Here is a 22,498-nt window from a genome sequence, read left to right as displayed (position 1 = left end):
CACCACCTGAACTTACTCATCAATCTCACATCACTAATAGTGGGACAATCATATATTAAGTGAATTCTCATGTGAGGCAGCATGAAGTGGTACACATCCCCTACAAAACAATTTTGCCAAAAATGTTCAACCTGCATGTAATCAAGCCTTTGCATTTAACTTCCAGTTCACAGAAAATACAAAAGACAGGGAAACAAATAAAACAATACTACAAGGAGGCAATCAAATCCAAAAGGTCAAACACTCTGTAGGGACACTGGCCTAGTTTCTTAAAAAAGTCAAAGGCACAAGAGAAAATAAGAGTAAACAAGGAGACTCCTTGGGACTAAAGGAGATATAATGACATGACAACTAAATGCAATGCATGAACCTTTCTTGGATTCTGTTTTCAACCAGCTTATTGCAAAAGACTTGGGGACAACTGGAGAAATTTAAACATGAACTAGGTGTTAGCTTATATTAAATAATTATCATTAATTTTGTTAGCTCTAATAAAGGTCTTATGGTTGTATAAGAAAATATCCTTAATTTTTAGAGATGGATTATTTGGTGGTACAACATCATGAGGTCTATGATTTACTCCAAATATTCCAGCCCCACCCCGAAATAAATAAAATAAATACAACAAAAGGTTAATAATTTCTTTTATCTACCTGATGGGTATATTAGTGTTCATTGTACTATTCTCTCAAATTCTCTGCATGCCTGAAACTGTTCATGACACATACAAATGAGAGTGCTTTTAATTATTAGTAACTAACCCTTTTGTTTCTTCATTAAATTCCAAGTTAAAAAATTCCTCTAAATATTCTAGTACACAGATACATGAATCAGATGAACCATATTTATTACAGTCAAAATTCTGGTGCACAGAACAAAAAAAACACATAAGCTACATCCTTTCAGAATTTTATGCTTAATGAAGCTTATTTATACCAGTGTGTAACCTTATATCCATTTTCAAAAAGGCATTTGGAAACAAAAATGCTAACTTGCCAAAAAAATATTCAACAACTGAGCAATAAACTTTAGCACAGTGTTGTTTTTATCTTGTTATATACAGTTTTTCCAATTCCAACAATGCTGTGTAAAAAATGTTTCCATCTAACACTTGACTAGAAAAACATTTTCCACTGGAATAAATCAGAATATGATCATGTAACTTGCTATTAATTATTTAATATTCATTTAAAAAGAAGCAACTAAGGCCTACTTCAAGGGATAATTCATAAAATAACAATTCCAAAACCTGACTAATTATGCAGACAGTGTAGCATAAGGGTTAAGACTCTCAATTTTTCAAAATACTTGATAACCCAAGTACGTATTAGCTTTCAATCACCAAATTTAAATTCTTAGTTTTAAAAGCAGAAGTCTTTCCACCACGGCTATCAGTGGTACCACAGGAGAGTTCAAAGCATTTGACCAAATAAACGTTAGCTAAGGAGCAGAATCCAATAAACAAAATTTATCAGTTATGAAAGAGAAATTCCATAATCCCTGGACGTCCTCAAGACTCTTTCAAAGGGTCTGCAAGGTCAAAACTAGTTTCACAATACTTTTTCACTGTGTTGACATTGATAGTGCACAGGCAATATTGGGTAAGACTGCTGGCACTTCAGCACATATCAAAGCAGTAGTCTGTAGTAGTAGTCACTGATTTCTTCACTGCCTTGCACTTGCAATAAAAGAAGGCCAGTTTCACTTACAAAAGTCCTTCATAAAGCTAGACATAAATTAAAGAGATTTGCAAAAACTGCAAAACAGTAGTTCTCAGCCAAAGATAATTTTGTCCAGCAAGGGACATTTGTCAAGATCTAGAGCTATGTCTAGTTGTCATAATCAGGAAAAATGCTATTGGCATCTAGTGCATACAGGCCAAGGAAGCTGCTAAATATCCTACAATGCACAGGACAGCCCCCCTCAATGAGGAATTATCCAGCCCCAAATGACAACAGGGCCAAGACTGAGGGACAATGAGGGAAAAGAATACCACTCTTCTCATTCTCACTCAACTTTTTTTGGTGGAGGAGGGGGAGGACAGTTATCTTTCATAAAAATATGTTAATATTAACCTGTGATAGGTTTTTATTATAATTTTAAATGAATTAAGAGTAACCACTTCTAACAAACTATTATGTACAAAATACGCTATAAGGATATATTATAAAACACAGGGAATGTAGCCAATATTTTATAACTATAAATGGAGTATAACCTTTAAAAATTTTGAATCATTATATTCTACACCTGTAATGTACATAGTATTGAATGTACATCAACTATACTTCAGTTTAAAAAAGTAAACTTTTTTTAAAGGTTTAACTTTAACTTACAGTACAGTGAGTATCAATAGGTTAACTAACCCAAATAAACAAAAGTTCTTTGGGGGCTTCAGTAACCTTTGACAGTATAAAGGAGTCCTAAGACCAAGAAGTTTGAAAATCACTGAATTAGAAGAATGGTATAATTAACAAAATATTTTGGAGAATACAAAGGGAATTACAGGACTCTAAAGAAAATGCCCTCATTTCAAGAGTAAACAAAACAAACATAAACCTCTATAAAACCAAATAGTCAAAAAGAAAAGTCATGATAGACCCCCAAACGTCATTTTCTCCCTAAACACACACACACAACCCCTCACCATCAACAACAACAACAAAGCATTAAAAGTACAACTCCTTACCCTGGCTATGAGGACTTGCTGGACTAAAAGATGGCTGGTACAAATCTTTGGTTGGCGTTGGAAAAGCTTCTTTCCCTTGGCGCTGACTCATCTTTCCCGGTGTTAGGTGTTGAGTATCGTCACTGTTTGCTATCACAGCTCAAGGAAAGAAGGGAAAAACAATTAGTGCTTAAGTCATAGATTTATTAACGGCATAATTAATAACATGGAATAGAACTATGATTGAAATGGCCTCAACGGGCATATTCATTTTACTAACTCAATATTTTAATAAATTAACGTAACTGTTTTATTTTTAGTATGCTATCAATTCAACGGGAATTTATAGGTATGAGTCAAATTATACAAATTATAGACCTCCTAAAAATGAAAGTACATGTTTTGATAATGAAAGGTACTCCAACGTTTACTGTCAATCTTTCATTGTGTTATTAACGCTCTACGTTTGCCAATAGAGCAATAAGCAAAAGACATCGTTTCACAGAAGAAATACAGTCAATAAACATATGAAAAGATAGTCAACCTCATTAGTAATGAGAAAAAATATAAATTAATAGCAGTATAAAATAGTATTTTACATTCACTAGAATTTCTACTCTGATTTCTAATTTTCATGGAAAGTAGGTGTGATTCTTGTCTTAGAGATGGGGAACTTGAGGTTCAGAGACTGCGTTGCCTAATACTAATAGAGGTAAGATTCTAACTCAGGACCATTTGGTTCAAAGTCTGGTCTCTTAAAAGCCTACTGCCCAACAATCAGTGTAAATAGTGTTTAAGGCTGCTATTCACCCATTTGACCAAGCTACTAACAGAGGAGAGCAATGCCCAGTTCCAGAGAGGATAGAAAAGAGAAAAATACTTATTGAAGGAAAAGGGCAAATCATGGGCAAGGCCACAGTGCCCCAGGATCTCCACCCTTTCATTTTCTATAACTGTGCTTTTGGTCTACAAAAACTTTAGTTTTATCTTTAAAATTATCTTTTAAATCAAATTGCTTTAACATATTTTCAATTGTTCTGAAGTTTTCAAAATTATATTTTAGCTCCTTAAATTGTAAAGTAAAAAATCAAAACTACTTTCACTTATCATCCAAGTAAAGACATAAATAATTTATTTTCCCATCAAGTCCATAAAAAAGAATCCTTACACTGATGACTACTAAATTTTTATCTCCTCCTAAATTCAAAAATTCATATAGCCAACTGCCTGCCTTATGATAGCCTCTATTATTTTACAGATATCTCAAATTAACCCAGAACGGTTCTTGATTTTGCTTATCCTCCAAACCTGCCTGTCTCCCATCTGTTAATGGAATCACTACTCCCCTCCCCCACTTTTTCAGGCCAAAAACCTTACACATATTCTTTGATTTTTCTCTTTCTTTCACATTTCACAGCCAATTCATCTATCTTTATACTCTATCTTCAAAATGTATCAGGAATCCTCCTACTTCTCTCACTTCCCAACAACCACCCTGTCCCAAGCCACCATTACCTTTCCACTGGTCATGGCAGCAGATTTCTACCTACTCTCCAGACATATCATCTTGCTCCTTGCTTGTGTGGACTTCATTCTCTACACAGAAGCCTGAGCAATCTTTGTAAACCACAGATCAGATTTGCATCATGCACAAATAACCATAATGGCTTTCCATTATATCTTCAATAAATGCTATGACCTAAAGATTCAACAGTCTGGCCCCTGCTTATCTTTCCTGCCTCATTCTCTACCACTCTCCTCTTTATTCACTTGGCTCCAGCCATAGTGGCCTTCTTGCTATTCCTCAAACATGCCATCTTGCCCCAGTCTCGGTCTTTATATCTTTTTTCCTCTCTACCTGGAATACCTCTACCCCAGATCTTCATATTACTGACCACTCTCATCATTTGTTGTCCATGTTCAAACATCATCTTTTTAGAAAAGCCTCTTGTGTCTTTTGCGAAGTCAGTTTCTAATTTTAATGCAGTACAATTTATCAATTCTGCTTTTGTTCTGGTTTTTTGGGGGATTTGTTTTGTTTTGTTTTTCGTTAGTGCCCATTCTGCCACAGTTATATTCTATCACTTTACCCTACACGATTTTCACTATAGCTCTTATCAGTATCTGAAATTACATCATTTATTTGTGTTATCTGCCTTCTACATGAGACCATAAATTCTGTAAGAGAGGGAGTTTTGTCTGCCTTATTTTCCCATAAATCCTCAAGTCCTGGTGTGATTCTGGCATACTGAAGGTGTTCAAAAGAATTTTGTTGTAGGAACCAAATCAACAAATTTTATATTTTTATGAAACTTCATTATCATAAAGTATATGGTGGCTTATTCAGTTACTAAATCCAATAACCATTTAATACCTAAAAATTATTATTGAAATTTAAAATGTATGGTACTGATATAGAGAGAAACAGGTTGATCTAAAGACCTTAAAAGAGAGCTCTCAGAGACATATCCATGCATATGTGTTGCGTAGATATATGCTAGAGGCAGGAAAGACTATTCAGTTAATAATACTAGGAAAATTGGTCATCCACATTGGAAAAATAGTTATTAAAAAAAATAGTATTTAGAAAAACACCAAAAATGCAAAAGAAAAATGGGGGGATACATTGAAAAGAATGCCTAAGAATAAATTTCACCAGGGAGGTGAAAGACCTGTACAATCTACAGACAATGCAATCTCTCTCAAAAATCCAATGGCAGTTTTCTTTTTTTTTTTTTTTTACAAAAACAGAAAAAACAATTCTAAAATTTGTGTGGAACAACAAAAGACCCCAAATAGCCAAAGCAACCTTGAGAAAGAATAACAAAGCTGGAGGCATCATACTCCCTGATCTCAAATTATATTACAAAGCTACAGTAATCAAAACACTGTGGTACTGACATAAAAAGGGACACATAGATCAATGGCACAGAATAGAGAGCCCAGAAATAAACCTACACATATATGGTCAATTAATTTATTACAAAGGAGCCAAGAGTATACAATGGGGAAAGGCCAGTCTCTTTAATAAATGGTGTTGGGAAAAATGGATAGCCACATGCAAAACAATGAAGCTGCACCACTATTTTACTCTGACAAAAAAATTTACTCAAAATGGATTAAAGACTCAAATGTAAGACCTGGAACTATAAAACTCCTAGAAGAAAACTGGAGGTGAGTTTGACATCAGTCTTGGCAATGATTTTTTAGATTTGACACCAAATGTAAAGGCAATGAAAGCAAAAATAAGCAACTGAAACTACATCAAACTGAAAAGTTTTGCACAGCAAAGGAAATCATCAATACAATGAATGGGATAAAATGCCTCCAAATCATATATCTGACAAGGGATTAATATCCAATATATATAAAGAATTCATATAGCTCAACAGCCAAAAGGTACATGAAAAGATGCTCAACATCACTAACCATCAGGGAAACACAAATCATCGCACAATGAGGTATCACCTCCCAATTATTAAAATTGCTACTATCAAAAAGACAAGAAATAACAAGTATTGATGAGGATGTGGAGAAAAGAGGACCCTTGTGCACTGTTGGTGGGAATGTAAATTGGTGCAGCCATTATGGAAAACAGTATGAGGTCCCTCAAAAAGTAAACCTAGAACTACCATATGATCTAGCAATTCCAATTCTGGGTATTTATCCAAAGAAAATGAAAACCCTAATTTGAAAAGATATACGCATTGCATGTTCACTGCAGCATGATTTACAATAGCCAAAATATGGAGACAACCTAAGTGTCCATCAATAGAAGAATGAAATCTTTTCATTTGTGACAACATGGATGGACCTTCAGGGCATTATGCTAAGTGAGATGAGTCAGACAGATAAAGACAAATACCATATGATCTCCTTTACATGTGGCATCTAAACAAGTAACCAAGAACAACAACAAAAACTGAACTCGTAGATACAGAGAACAAATTGGTGGTTCGCCAGAGAGGGGGACAGGGTTGTGGCTGTGCAAAATGGGTCAAAAGGTACAAACTTACAGTTATAAAATAAATAAGTCATAAGCATGTAATGTACAGCATGGCAATGAGTTAATAATACTGTATTGCATATTTGAAATTTGCTAAGAGAGTAAATCTTTTTTTTTAATTGAAATAGTTGATTTACGATCTTTCAGGTGTACAGCAAAGTGATTAAGTTATATATAGACACATATAGATATCTACACATCTATATTCTTTTTCAGATTCTCCTCCGTTATAGGTTATTACGAGAGTAAATCTTAAAAGCTGTCACCATAAGAAAAAAATTCTGTAGCAATGTATGGGGATGGATGTTAAGTAGATTTACTGTGGTTATCACTTCAAAATATATACAAATATGGAATCACTATGTTGCACACTTGAAACTAACACAATGTTGTATGTCAATTATACCTCAATTAATTTTTTTAAATTAAAACAAAGAAAAATGGTGGGAAAACGTGAATAGTTGGTTCATGGAAGAAGAAAATCAAATGGCTAATAAATGTACAAAAAGATTTTCACCGTCTTTAGCAGTCAGGAGAAAACAAATCAAGATCACAATGAAATAAATATTTTACACTAGTAAAACTGAAAAAAATTAGTAAGTCTGATAATACCAAATACTGGTAAGGATGGGATCAGTGAGCCATCTTAAGCATTGCTGGTAGAGTATAAACTGATATAAGCACTTTGGAAAACCGCTTAGATCTTATAAAATTGAATTTTAGCATATCCTATGGGTCCAAAAAGTCCACTCTTAGCTTTACATCTAGAAATACTCTTACATGTGTGTACCAGGAGACAAGAATAAGAATGTTCACAGCAATGCTGTTCATAATAGCAAAACCAAAACAACTTAAATATTCATCAATTGAAAACAATATGGATTAACATACTAGGGTATTGGCATATAATGGAATATATAGTATATAGCACTAAAAACAGATGGTCTTTATCTATACTCATTAACATGGCTGAATCTTGGAAATGAAATGTTAACTACAGAAAACAAGTCCTAGAAGATGACATATAGCATGATACCATTCTTACAAAATTAAAAACCTAACAAACCTCAGTGATACATATGTAACCTAAAAATAATAAAAAAAAAATCTGTTTTTGGAAAAGGAAAGAATAATAAACAAAAAAATACAAATTAGTCATCACCACTGGGGGGGTGGAGGTGGGGGGCAGGCAGGGGAGAGAGAGAGAAGCAGTACACAGATAGACATGAGGCATTTGTAAGATTCAAGTTCTTAAGCTGAGTAGTAAGTTCAATATGTACTCACTGTATGTTTATGCTGTACAATTTACACATGCTTCATATATTCTTTTGTAGTATTAGTATATTTAAGGCTAATTTAAATACATTATAAGAACAGCTAACAGAATTAAAGTAGGCTTTAGTATTTCATCTGAAAGACAAATGTATCTAGGTCTTGAATAACTTCACTGTATAAAAAAGGAAATAGACTGAGAAATGTAAATTTAGTTCTATTCACCACTTTTTAACTCCTTATTGATTGAGGTATTACTGTTTATGATTTTGATAACCTTGAAATGAGAGCATTTATAGAAATAGCAATATACAGAGTATATTTCCTTAGAAAAAACAGAAAGCCTATTTTTCTATTTGTTTTCTCCCACCCCACTCACAAACATTAACTATACTGTACAGAAAACTTCCATAATATAAAAATCATTTTGATGTCCTATTATCATTTACACAATAGTAGACTATTCACATATAAACTCAAGAAGGGCCGTGACTTTGTTTTCACTTCTATCCTTTGGCATAAAACTGACAGTAAACACTTGCTAAATGCCTGGATCGATATTTGACCAATGAATCACTGCAGGATTCCAAAATATCAATAGTTTCTGGTAATTTAACTGCCTCATCTTCTAAAGACAGCATTATAGTGCCCTCTCCTGGTTCTACTTTATAGTCAAAGTAAAACAAAACAAAACAAAAGCAAAGCAAAAGCCAAGCAAAGCAAAAGCAAAGCAAAGCAACCTACTTTGCTATTCACATTACTTTTAAGTACGGTAAACACTGATCACACTGCAATAATTAATAGTGATATAATTAACATAAAAAACTGATCACAGCAATAATTAATAGTAATATAATTAACAGTAATATAATTAAGGAGAATATGATTCTATAACTACCATTCTTTACATTCTGAATTCAATTCATCAATACAAAATCTGAAGAATTTTACAAGCTTCAAAGTCTGGTGTTTGCCCTTAATCTAAGTGAAAACTAAGAAGTTAAGTAATAATTTTAAAGTCATAAATAATCTCTATGAAAATCCGAAAAATATCCCCTTACAGATGGTATATCTTTTCTTAAATACATAAGTAATTTAAATATGTTGGTATGTATCTTTATAGTTTTTTCATTCAATAGGACAGATCCTAATGAAGTACTATATGAAATTACTTTTCACTCAAAAAAATATATGGTCTGCTGTGAATAATTACAGAGCCTCAGTCTTTTAATAGTTGGCAGAGTACAATATAAACTAATCTCTAATACATATTGTATATTTTAATTTATATGTGCTTAAAGTATATAACCACAATACATTTCTTCTATTCCAGGTAGAAATTAAAGACCTCCATTTATAAAACCCAGTTCCATAAGTAGAACAATTTCAACTGATATTAAAAGTGCAATTCTATTTATAAAGTTCAACAGTGCCGATCAGTTCACCTGAGCCAACATCTAAATACACGAGGTCATTAAAGTAACTGAAAAATGCATTGAAAATATCTACCAGGGATCACAAGTAATGCTGAACAAGAAAACCTAAAAACGTTTGGGGATCTGTATACTTATTCTACTTTTAAATTTTACTATTCTAATTATATTAGATGTATAATAAACATATTTAAAATACTATGAATTGCTGCAATTAGAATAAAGAAGGAATTTTAGCATATTACTTTAAATTACCTCTCTTTTTAGAAAACAAAATTACAAACATACTATAACCATTATCAGAGACAGATAGCAACTGATCTGGACCAAAGTATTTTACAACTAGAAGAAACTGTGCCATTAGCTTGCTCAGTCCACTTCTTCAGCCAATGAAAAAAATGAGCCCCAAAGTGGTTATGATGCAGTAATATTTTAATTAGTTGGTTAGACTTGAATTCAGTAAAATGAGTTTCATTCTGATTTTTGAAAACCAGAAGATGACATATTGAACTAGTAACCAATTTTAACTCCTTGGATATTTAAGTTCTTAGCTTCAGTCTCTTCACCTACAAAATTAATGCTTCATTAATGATCTCTAAAGTTTCATTCACCTCAGTAATTCTATGACTTTTAATATAAAAGTTGCATCTGTCACAAAGCTTTGAAATTATGTATGGGTCTAACTCCCCTATTAGTACATAACGATCCTTAAGGGCATGGCACCTGCTTTATTCATCGTGTATCCCCTGAAGCTAGCACAGTGTCTGGTCAAAAAAAATTTTTTTGGCCACATATTCAAAGGGTGTATCTTCTAAAGCCCTAAATAAAACAGGTTTCACTTAGGAAATCACCAAATTATACATAAAATTTTTCATAACCGAATTATCTATTATGTAAAAATTCTGACAAAATAAAACAGTATTTCTCACTTTTATATGGCAGTGAATTTGTTGTACCATGTCCAGCCTCAAAGTAGTCTGATCTATGCTTTGCAGTGATTGTAGAAAGGATACTATAAAGAAGCATTAATTCATAATTTAGGAATTATGAATTTATAAATTATGAATTAGATAACTAAGTAAATAATCCATCTTTAGATAACCAGGATGTAAATATACAAACAATATCAATCTCAGATGGACACTGACAACAGATGGGTACTGAACGATCATTTATATTCTTTACTTTATACTTCAATGCCTGGAAACAAAAGTAGAAGGCTTAATAATCAAAACGGAAATACCATATGCCTTTTATAAGTACACATTAAAATACTGTCATGTCTCCAAACATGCCATTCAAACTTTAGCTACTTACTTGATGGCCCAAGGACATCTTTGCTATCACCAAGAAGCTTTTAATGCAGGGTAATTGAGCAGCAAACAAACACAATCCAAACCAGGAAGAAGCAAAATGTATCAGGATTGAAGCAGCAGTGAAACAAAAGGACAAGGAAAATAGCGTTAGTTTATAAGTAGAAAGCACATGCATATCAATTCTAATCATAATTTGCAAGCAATTTTCTTTTCCACACATAAAAAGACCTTGGCTGAGGCATTATCTAATGTTTGTTTTAATTTCGGAAAATGAAGGTGGAAAGAAAAAGATGAAATCACCCAAGTACTTTGTTTTGAAAATTACTCGAGTGAAAAATTACTTTCAATTATAATTCAGGATATGGGTTAGGAGTGATAAAAATTTAGGAATGTAAAGGACAGCCTAAAGTTATTCACTCTTTAAATTCAAGTGGTTTAAAAATATATGACACCCATGCAGTATTAAATATTAGTTCTACATGCCATGAAAGCACTTTACATAGAAATTCAGTATGTTTCTTTACAAAAAGAAAGTTTATTGAATGCTTATATTATGCCAAGCATTGTGCAAAGAGCTTTTACAGAGACATCAACAAAGTGCAACAAATTTTTTTCTCAAATGGCAAAAAAACCAAAGAGGGATACTGATTAGAAGAACAATAAATTTTATTAAGTTAGACAAAACTTTCTTAGGATCCACAAATATCAAGCAAATAATCTAGAGCTACTAGTCTCTAGGAAGTCAGAATCCAAAGCTTAAATGATTAACCTGAAATCAACTAAAAGGAACAGGAAAAAGGCTGCTGACCTTTTGTCTAGTAACTATTTTAATAAACAACATTACACTAAATGCCACCTACAGACAAGGATTTTGGTTTCCCTTGACAGGAACAGTGTCCTTAGCGCTCTCCTTCATTTCAAATACCAAGCAAGGAAACGTATCAGAACTAAAGTAACAACAAAAACAAAACATTCCCACTGATGACATTATTGTTTGGTCTTATTTAAAGGGAATGGGGAATCATAATTGGTTTTGACCAAAAAAAAAAAAAAAAGTAGCAGTTGTTTGCTTTGGGCTTCTGTTGTTTCCTAGGAAAAAAAATCCTGGCCCTGTTACTTCCTTAAAGTGATGATTACTTCACAACACTTAAATTATGTTCTAATGCCTTAAAAGGCATTTGCTCTATTTATTTTTCTATAGTTGCCCCTTTACGCTCATTCTTCTATAAACTGATTTCAGTTTCACGGATAAATTTTAAAAAATACAGCTTTAGTGACAATGAAATAATTGTGTTCAAATCCCTATTACTGAAACGGCCATGTTATTATAACTAGCAAACACGTGGGAAGAGATTAAAGTATTTGTGGTAGGCAACCTCTAAAATGACCCCAGTGATCCCCACTTTCTGGTGTATAATCCCCTCTCTTTGAGCATATACTGGACTTCTGAATCACTTCTAAAATGAATAGAATATGGCAGAGGTGAAAAGATGTCATTTCCACAATTAGACTGTAACAAGACTATCACTTCCATCTTGTTTGCAGTCTCTCACTCTCGCCTAGATAGATCATCCTGGGGAAAGTGAGCCACTCGCTGTGTCATGAGGCAATCTTGTAGAAAGGCCTATGAGGCAAAGGAACTGAGGTCTGTCGACAAACCCTAAGTGACCTTGCAAGTGGCTCTCCCGCCTCCCCAGAAGCTTGACTGCAATCATATGAAAGATTCTGAGCGAGAGACACCTAGCAAAACTGCTCTTAGATTCCTGACTCACAGAAATTTTAAGATACTAAATGCTTGTTTTCTACCACTTAATTCTGGGATGATTTGTTATATATCAATAAATAACTAATACAATATTGGAAAATGGAAGTTAGGAAACTGACAGACAACTGTGGCAAACTTTACAAATGCTACACAGACATCTTTTAGAAAAATCTTCCTGTATTGATATGAATAATTATCAGTTTCCCTAGCTTTACCAGTAACTTCCTAAAGGAAAGTGATGGTTCTAACCATATATACATAGTTAAGAGTATTTACTTTCACAGGGCCAGTCACATTTGAAGGTTGTGAGCTGGTCTTCTACTTAGGATAAAAGGTTAAAGTTCACTTTCATTGTACAGTTCTATATAATTCTCAAATTTTGTTGATTAAAAGCACTATGTCATCTTCTGTGCAGCTGTACTCCATGCATATTTACTCACAGAAAATAATCCCTAGCATATACAGCAACTTCTGAACATTTATTTCAAAGTATGCTTCCAACATTATATCCTCAGGCATATTTGTGTCATATAAATCTGATTCTATTGGATTAATCCAATATTTTTTTCAGACTGAGGTACTGGAGAATAATTAAACACTGTCTATTCTTATCATTGATCCATCATCCATCCATCCATCCATCCATGTGAATATTCACTGAGTACCTACTGCATAGACAGATATCATCTTACTCACTGAGGAATATAGCAGTGAACAAAATAGACAAAAATCCTGCCCTTGTGGTAGTTATGTTCTAGTGAGGAAGAGAAACAAAAATGTAATAAACAAGTAAAATTTGTTGTATATTATACAGTATAAATGCTAAGGAAAAATAAGCACAAAATGAAGATATATAAATAAAATGTTTGGGAAGATGGAGTTAAAGTTTTAGATAGGGTGGCTTAAGAAGGCTTCACTACAAAGTTGACTGAATAAAATGAGGAAACTTCCCATTAGGACATAAAGGGGAAGAATATTCCAGGGAGAGGGAGGATCAAGATTAGAATACAGGACTTGGATGGGAGCAAGACTGGAGTGTTTGGAGAACACGGAAAAGGCCAGAGGACTGGAATACAATGCAAGTAGGAGGGTAGTAGATGAAGTAAAAGAAGTAAACAGCTATAGGACTTTATAGGACCTACTCAAGACTTTTGTTTTATTCTGGATGAGATGGGGAGACACTGGATGGTTCTGAGAAAAGGAGTAACATATATGATTATGTTTTAACAGGACTGCTCTGGCTGCTTTGTTAAGAATTGACCAGAGGGACAAGGGTATTATCAGTTCAGAGGTTACTGCAATAATCTAGGGAAGAGCTGAGGAGACCTGGACCAAGTTGGGAGCAGTGAGACTGATGAGAAGTAGTTAAATTCTGAATATATTTTGAAGGTAAGGTCAACAGGATTTCCAAATAGGCCAAGTATGAGGTAAAAGAAAAAAGGAATCACGATGATGTCAAGTGTTGGAGTCTGCATACCTGGAAGGATGAAACTGCCATCATCTGAGATGGAAAAAACCGTGAGACAAGTTAGTTTACAGGGAGAAATATAAGTACAATTATCCCTTGGTATCTACGGAGAATTGGTTCCAAGATATCTCCACCCTACCGCAATACCAAAATCTGCGGATGCTCAAGTCCCTTATATACAATGGTGTAGTATTTGCATATAACACACGTATACTCTCCTATATACTTTGTATCAGCTCTAGGTTACTTATAATATCTAATACAAAGTAAATGCTATGTTAATAGTTGTAAATACAATGAAAATGCTATGTAAATAGCTGCCAGCATGTGGCAAATTCAAGTTTTGCTTTTTGGAACTTTCCAGAATTTTTTCCCCCAAATATTTTCCATCTGCAGTTGGCTGAATCTGTGGATATGGAACTCTTGGATATGGAAGGCCACCTGTAGCTCATTTTGGAATAGGTTAAGTTTGAAATGCCTGTTAGACATCCAAGTCAAAATATGAGGTAGACAGCTGGACATACAGACCTGTACAGGGAAAGGCTTAGGCTGGTAAGAAAATAATATATAATATAAATTATGGTATGTGCAAGAGTTAGGGTATATGATCTGAATGGCTTTATCATAGGAGATTGACAAATGCCACAGGAAAAAAGAACAAGCACCAGAAAACATATATTATAATGGAACAACAGAACTAAGGATTACACTGAAACACTACAAATAAAAGCAGAAACACAATGAAAAATGAGCTTCATTTCAGAAACCTTTCCCAGAAGGATGTGGATAAAAAGGCATTAAATGAGAAGCAAGTGAAATCATCCTCCCAGAATTATTTGCAAGTGATGCTAACTGGGAAATGAGATATAAGTAACTGAAGATTACATAGTAATTTCACCAAGTAACTGACACCACTGAACTGCACACGACACTTCCTTTCCTTTAAAAAAAAAAAAATTATTCATTTATTTGGCTGCCGATGGGTCTTAGTTGCAGCATGCGGGATCTTTCATTGTGGCGCCGGCTTCTCTCTAGTTGTGGTGCACCAGCTTAGTTGCCCCACAGCATGTGGGATCCTAGTTCCCCAATCAGGGATTGAACCTGCGTTTCTTGCATTGGTAGGCAGACTCAACCATTGGACCACCAGGAAAGTCCCCACACTTCTTATTCTTACTGCTTTTAGGACTTGGGCCTAATTTATGCAGTTCCATGTTGTATATCCCATGAATAAAGACAATGTGGAAGTATTGATGTGGAAATGCTCTACACAAATACCTTTTAAGATACTTAAAAAAATAAAAAGCTAGCCATTCTTCTTGGCTTTTGTTAGAGAACCAAAAATACTACTAGAATTCCAAAAAATCCAGGAACTTCTCCTCCTCAGCGTGTTGAGAAAAAGACATTAAGATATGACAGAAACATTTTCTTCCTCTGAGCAACATATCATGTTTACCATTAATCTTGAACAATGTCCACAACAGTCATCTCAATCTTTTTATCATATAAATAAATTCTCTACTTTGGCAGAAAGCATGAGCTGAAAAATAATAAAATAATAGTAACATGCCTAGAATTTTTCTACTTAGTACTCATTAGCATATTACCAGTACTCTAATTAAAAGCATGAAATATAGCCATTATCTAAATCTTTACTGATTTTAGTTTACAAATCTCAGGAAAAGAGCATTATACAAAAAATGTGATTTCATTTTAATGTATTATACTTCTAAATATTTGCCATGCCATCTATAATTAGCATAAAACTTGAGATCTTTAAGAAATATAAAGGAAGAGGTAGAAGTTCATAATCATATCCTTCACCCTGAGAAACCCCTCAGTCCTGAGCAATCCAGGACCGATGGCCACCCTATCTATATAATACAGAAACAATACCATGAGATCTATAGCTTGATTCCATTGCCTTTAGCACAGCACCTCCCTCTTTTATTGATCTGACTTAAGTTATCTGTTGAGCTTAAGAGAAAGTACAAACAGCTTATCAAGCACTGATATGAGTAGAGCTTAAAAATAAAGTTTCAAGCAGATGGAACCTCTTCCTCCAATACAGTTGATCAAGTTGCATTCATAAAAGCAATCCTGCTTCAATGGGCTCTCAGAAGCCACAATTCTGAAGAAGGATTATATAAAACATCTACAGAGTGCTCTACTTAATGTTATCTTTGGCTCTTAGAGTAAGAAACTTCAGTGAGCGGGGAGGGTTGGGGGGGGAATGAATTGGGAGATTGGGATACCAAACTGTACACTCTTAATATATGCAGTTTATTGTAAAAAATAAAAAATTAAAAAATAAATAAAATTAAAAAAAAAAAAAAGAAACCAGTGAGGGATATATAATGCAGCTGAGATGTTTGTTCTTTAAACAGGAGTCATCACTCATGTTGCATTTAAATGAATTTTTTCATATTCCTGCAATCATCCGCAAAGCACACATGTGCACATTTTATCCCTGAGTTTTACAGGAGAGATTTTAAGGGAATATTTTTCGGGGACTAGAGTTTATCACTGTTGGAGAATATGATCTGCTCTGCCAGGCAGTTACATTTTTGATACAGCAATTCCACTACTAGGAATGTATACTAAGATGATCATCCAAAATGTTCAAAAAGATGTATTCAAAGATATTTATCACATCATTTATAGTCATCTACTTAAAGCAGGGAATTAAATCAATAATAATACATTCACATAAAATACTATGTAGTCATTATAGTTTGGTTTTTTTTTTTAAAGGACAGAAAAACATCCATTATATACTGGCTTTTAAAAGTAGATTAAATCATTTTGCTGTAGAGCAGAAATTAACATAGCATTGTAAATCAACTATACGTCAGTAAAATAAATAGTATTTTTTTTAAAGTAGGTTACAAAGAAGTTTGTATGAAATGACTCCACTTTTATAAAATTTCATGTGTAAGATATACACATATGAACACACTTAGGAAAGCTTCCATCAAAATAATAACAGTGGTTACCTCTAGAAGGTGGAATTTTATTATACTTTTCTTTATTGTTTAAATATGCCACGTTGGTATGCATTAGTTTTATGGTCAAAAAAGACAGAAGCAATATATCTATTTACATATTGGAAAAAATGAAAACCCAATTTTTGAAGTGATTTTTTTTTTAATCTGCTTATTTTCTGTGGTAGCAGACTTAACACAAGCTTTTTTGTTATTTATTTATTTATTTGGCTGCATTGGATCTTAGTTGTGGCATGTGGGATCTTTTCGTTGTAGCTTGCAGGCTTCTCTAGTTGTAGCACGTGGGTTTCTCTCTAGTTGTGGTGTGTTGGCACATGGGATTTTAGGTTCCCAGCCAAGGATCGAACCCACATCTCCTGCATTGGAAGGCAGATTCTTTTTTTTTTTTTAATTAATTAATTTAATTTATTTATTGACTGCATTGGGTCTTCATTGCTGCACACAGGCTTTCTCTAGTTGCTGAGAGTGGGGGCTACTCTTCATTGTAGTACGCAGGCTCCTCATTGCAGTGGCTTCTCTTGTTGTGGAGCACAGGCCCTAGGTGCGTGGGCTTCAATAGTTGTGGCACATGGGCTCAGTAGTTGTGGCTCACGAGCTCTAGAGCACGGGCTTAGTTGCTCCGTGGCATGTGGAATCTTCCCAGGGCAGGGCTTGAACCTGTGTGCCCTGCATTGGCAGGTGGATTCTTTACCACTGCACCACCTAGGAAGTCCTTGGAAGGCAGATTCTTAACTACTGGACCACCAGGGAAGTCCCGAAGCAATCTTTGCAATCTGTTAGCTACTTTGTATAATGGTATAATCATCTATGATTAAATATAGTGGGAAATATATTTTAAGAATCTAACTTGAAATCCTAAAAAAATACAAGAATGTTAACATTTTGAACATGGCACCATGTATTACTCACTGTCTCTTGAACTTCTGCAACTTCTTAATATGGCAAGATCTAAAAAGAAGACAAATTTTCTCAGGAGTAATTTAATTTCATATACCTGAATCTGAATCTAGAGAGCACGCAGTTTATCAAATGAATTAAGTGGTGCATTAATCTTTAAAAAGTAGCAAAAAAAAAAAAAAGCAATAGTATGTTTACTAGTATGTTTACACTGGAAACTAAATCCCAAGGCTTCAGGAAATTACAGTTAATCTGCCAAGCCATGAAGTCTTCTTTGGCATGTTCTGGGGCTCTTTATCCTCCTTGCATATATTTAATTATATCAGCCTTTCCACCATGCAAGCCCTCTCCTCCTTTAGTTTCCAAAATACTCCACTGATCTGGCTTCCTTTCCCCAAATTCCTAACTCTACTTTGTCCTCCCATTCAATAAGTGAGTGACCTTAACCAGTGCTCAATCCTCAAGTATTCATTGTTTTCTCTCTACCTGCTCTCTTCCTGCAGATTCCATTCATACTCAAGGCTCATTTGCTACCTTTATTCAGATAACTATCAAGTTTCTTCTTCAGACCAAACCTATCTCCAAAACGTCATCCCAAAACATTGCTACCAGTATGTTCCAACATTACTGCAAATTAACTTCTGGTCTTAAAATTCTGTTAACAAAGAAAAGGCTTTCAGCTTGTTTTAGAAGCATCTTTATGTCAAAAATCATACTCAGGAGCTTTCCCAGAAACCAACTTCCATGCCAATTTGCCCAATTCTTTCAATGGTACCATCTTTCAATCACTCAGACCTAAACCCTTGAGTCATCTGGGACTCTATTTTCCCCCCAACATCTGATTAAGTAATTAAATTCTGATTAATTTTACTTAGACAATATCTACCTCATATCTTGTCCTTTCTTTCAATTCCCATTAATACCAACTAGGCCAGGCCCACATCACCACATTTCTCAACTTTTGCATCTTCCTTTCAACAGATGTCCCTGCAATCGGTCTTACCTCACTCATTTATCTATTACACCAAATACTGAAATTCAAACACACATAAAGACATGGTCCCTATTCCTAAGAATATCACCATATATTGCAGACTGACTTTAAGATGAGTTATAACCAAATATTACTCATACTTCAAGCCAGCCCTATCATTAGCAAGTCATTTAGCTATTCTGAAGTTTATTCTCTCCTCTGTGAATACACAATTATTAAACCTTACAACTTTCCAAAGTTGTTGTGAGGCTTAACAACAGTTTACATAAGTATACTTTATAGATTTTTGTTACAGCAGTATGTAGACATAAGGCAGAAATACTGAGTAGTATGACAAATACTTAGTTTTACAGAGACTAAGTAAGCACCAAAAAGGGAACGATTAATTTACCAATATAAATTAATTCCCTAACCTAATTCCCTAATCTAACTTGGGCCATGTTTCTCCTCCACTTAAAAACATTTGATAGCACCCATTCTTGAGAAAAAAAGCCCCAAACACTGATAATTTAAATCTTCTACAATTTGACCCAATTATTCATTCCACAGAAGTGATTCAATCTCCTATGAAGCAGCCTTGCAGCTAGAGAGAAGCCGTGTGCCGCAATGAAAAGCCTGCGCACTGCAACTGAAACCCATCGCAGCCAAATATAAATATCTTTTTTAAAAATGGGTGGAAGACCTAAATAGGTATTTCTTCAAAGACAACATACAGATGGCCAACAAACATATGAAAAGATGCTCAACATCACTAATTATTAGAGAAATGCAAATCAAAAATGACAATGAGGTATCACCTCACACTAGTTAGAATGGCCATCATCAAAAAAAATCTACAAACAATAAATGCTTGAGAGGGTGTGGAGAAAAGGGAACCCTCATGCACTGTTGGTGGGAATGTAAATTGATACAGACACTATGGAAAACAGCATGGAGGTTCCTTAAAAAACTAAAAATAGAACTACCATGTGACACTGCAATCCCACTACTGGGCATATACCCAAAGAAAACCATAATTCAAAACAACACATGCACCCTAATGTTTATAGCAGTACTATTTACAATAGCCAGGACAGGGAAGCAACCTAAATATCCATCAAAAGCGGAATGGATAAAGAAGATGTGGTACACATATCAATGGAATATTACTCAACCATTAAAAGGAACGAAATTAGGTCATTTGTAGAGACATGGATGGACCTAGAGAGTGTCACACTGAGTGAAGTAAATCAGAAAGAGAAAAACAAATATTGTATATTAACATATATATGTGGACTCTAGAAAAATGGTATAGATTATCTTACTTGCAAAACAGAGACACAGACATACAGAATAAATGTATGGATACCAAGGGGAAAGAGGGGTGGTGGGAAGAATTAGGAGATTGGGACTGACATATACTATTGATACTATGTGTAAAATAGACAACTAATGAGAACCTACTGTATAGGGGACTCTACTTAATGCACTGTGGTGACCTAAATGGGAAGGAAATCCAAAAAAGAGGGGATGTATGTTTATGTATAGCTGATTCATTTTTCTGTACAGTAGAAACTAACACAACACTGCAAAGCAACTATACTCCAATAAAAATTAATCAAAAAAATAAAATGTTAACAGTAGACTTTTTGGTAGGTGATTTTATCATGTGAGGAAGTTCACCTCTATTCCTATTTTTCTGAGAATTTGTTGTGAATAAATGTTGGATTTTATCATTTAAAAAAAAAAAGAAAGAAAAATTATAACTTCCAAGAGGGCCTTAAAGAGATGTGATGACTAAATGTAAAGTGCTATCCTGATGGGATTCTGGAACAGAAAAAAGACATTAGGTAAAAACTAAGGAAATCTGAGACAAAGTATGGACTTCAGTTAATAACACATCACTATGGATTCATTAACTGTATCAAATGTACCATACTAATATGATAATAATAGGGGAAACTGGGTACAAGCTATACAGAACTCTACTATGTTCACAATTTTTCCATAAACCTAAAAATTGTTCACAATTTTTCTGTAAAACTCTTCTAAAAAATGAAGTTTATTTATATTAAAAAAAAAAACACTTCCTAGGAAAAAATTAAACTAAGAAAATTTGAAAGCACAAGAATACACAAGCATGCATTCCATTAGCCAGCAAAGCAATGACATGATCACACCCCATACGTCTTGGAAAAAGTGCACTGTACATTCACAAGAGAATGAGAAACAAAGCAAATTAACAAGTACCACAGTATTACTACAAAAATAATTTTGATCTCACAGATTCTCTGAAAAGATCTTGAGTTCCATAGTCCTGGGAACACACTCAGAAAATCTCCAAGCATAATGGAAATACAAAAGATTTCCAGCTTGGAATTCTACTGATATACTGTGTAGACCACTGGCTATTTCTTTTACTTTTTCAAAGCTTTCTCCAATTTAGCTCCCCAAACTTATTAAAGAGTCCCACTATATACCTGCAAAATGTTTACATTATATGATTCAAGCCTCTAACAGAATCAAGGACACCTTTTAACAAGTTCAAAAAAAAGAAAAAAAGGAAAGAAGATACAATAAGAATCTAAGTGCTCAAACAACAGGAAATATTGAGTAATATTTTCCCACTTTGGAAGTTCAAACATTATAAACATTTAAGTTGCTGCTATTAATTCATACTCCTACTGAATTAACAGATCTAAGCAATGACCATCAATGGCCGCTATTATCACAAGAAGAGAGACAATCAGACATTATGTGACTCCTGTAACTGAAGAACATATTAAACAATCACCACGGGGGGAAAACCAGATTGTGGGAAACACTGCAGGACAAACTACCTTATTTATTCAATACATTGAAAAGGAAAATTAAAAACTGAAAAGGAAAAATAAAAAACAGATGCTGGAGAGACTTAAAAGATTAAAAAAGACAAGTGACTTATCAAACAAGTCCAACACAAAGATAATAAAAAGAAATTTACAAGACGATTAGGGACATTTAAGCAATGACTAGCTACTTGATTATATTAAAGAATTACTCATTTTTAGAGTAATAATAATATTTATCATTAAAGTTTTAAAGAAAAGTCTTTATATTTTAGAGAGACACACTGAAGTACTTATAAATAAAATGATGTATATGGGATTTTCTCAAAATAATATGGGGTGGGAAGGCGGGAGTATATGCTGAAGATGAGTGATGCGTACATGAGAATTCATTATACTAGTTCATCTTATTTATAAAAATATATTTGAAATTTTATATAGTAAAGACTTCAATAAAGATATCTATTAACATTCTTGAATGTGTAATTAATGTAAACTGTTACAGTTAGCAAGTAGCTATTAGGAAGATGAAGAAACAATGAGTATTAGGAAATAAATTGGTAACTAAAATTTCCAGTTATGTTATTATTTTACATAAGAAGACCTCTGCAACCTAAGAATTTACATAATTTAGGACCTTCATCTAACTGGCAACTCCCCAGGTGAGATGCCCCATCAGACTACCCGATTTTGGATTATTCAGCAATAGGACCCACTTCATTAGACTGAGAGGCACCAGAGGGTAGTACTACGACTGTGGTAGGCAGAATAATGGCCTCCCAAAGATGTCCACGTCTCAATCCCTGGAACCTGTGAATGTTATCTTAAATGATACAAGGGACTTTGCAGATGTGATTAAGTTAAAAATCT

The 22,498-nt window shown here is 34.0% G+C and overlaps 1 protein-coding gene across 7 annotated transcripts in view; it reads right to left on the bottom strand.

The window, feature by feature from the left end:
• The window catches only part of OSBPL8 (oxysterol binding protein like 8), a 166,239-nt gene that overhangs the window by 84,293 nt on the left and 59,448 nt on the right, over nucleotides 1-22,498 (bottom strand). For 2 of the 7 annotated variants that reach the window (XM_057741092.1, XM_057741097.1), the window contains exon 2: nucleotides 2,690-2,827. In XM_057741092.1, the coding sequence (XP_057597075.1) occupies nucleotides 2,690-2,780 (91 nt within the window). In that variant the 5' untranslated portion in view covers nucleotides 2,781-2,827. Of the gene's footprint in view, nucleotides 1-2,689; nucleotides 2,828-10,696; nucleotides 10,734-17,839; nucleotides 17,953-22,498 lie in introns of those variants that run through there. The other 5 variants (XM_057741094.1, XM_057741091.1, XM_057741093.1 and 2 more) reach the window with 5 other exon arrangements.

Source organism: Hippopotamus amphibius, chromosome 7 (genome assembly GCF_030028045.1).
Source record: "Hippopotamus amphibius kiboko isolate mHipAmp2 chromosome 7, mHipAmp2.hap2, whole genome shotgun sequence".
Lineage (NCBI taxonomy): Eukaryota > Metazoa > Chordata > Mammalia > Artiodactyla > Hippopotamidae > Hippopotamus > Hippopotamus amphibius.
Note: the sequence above shows the minus strand (reverse complement) of the source record. Positions and strands in the feature narration are given on the sequence as shown.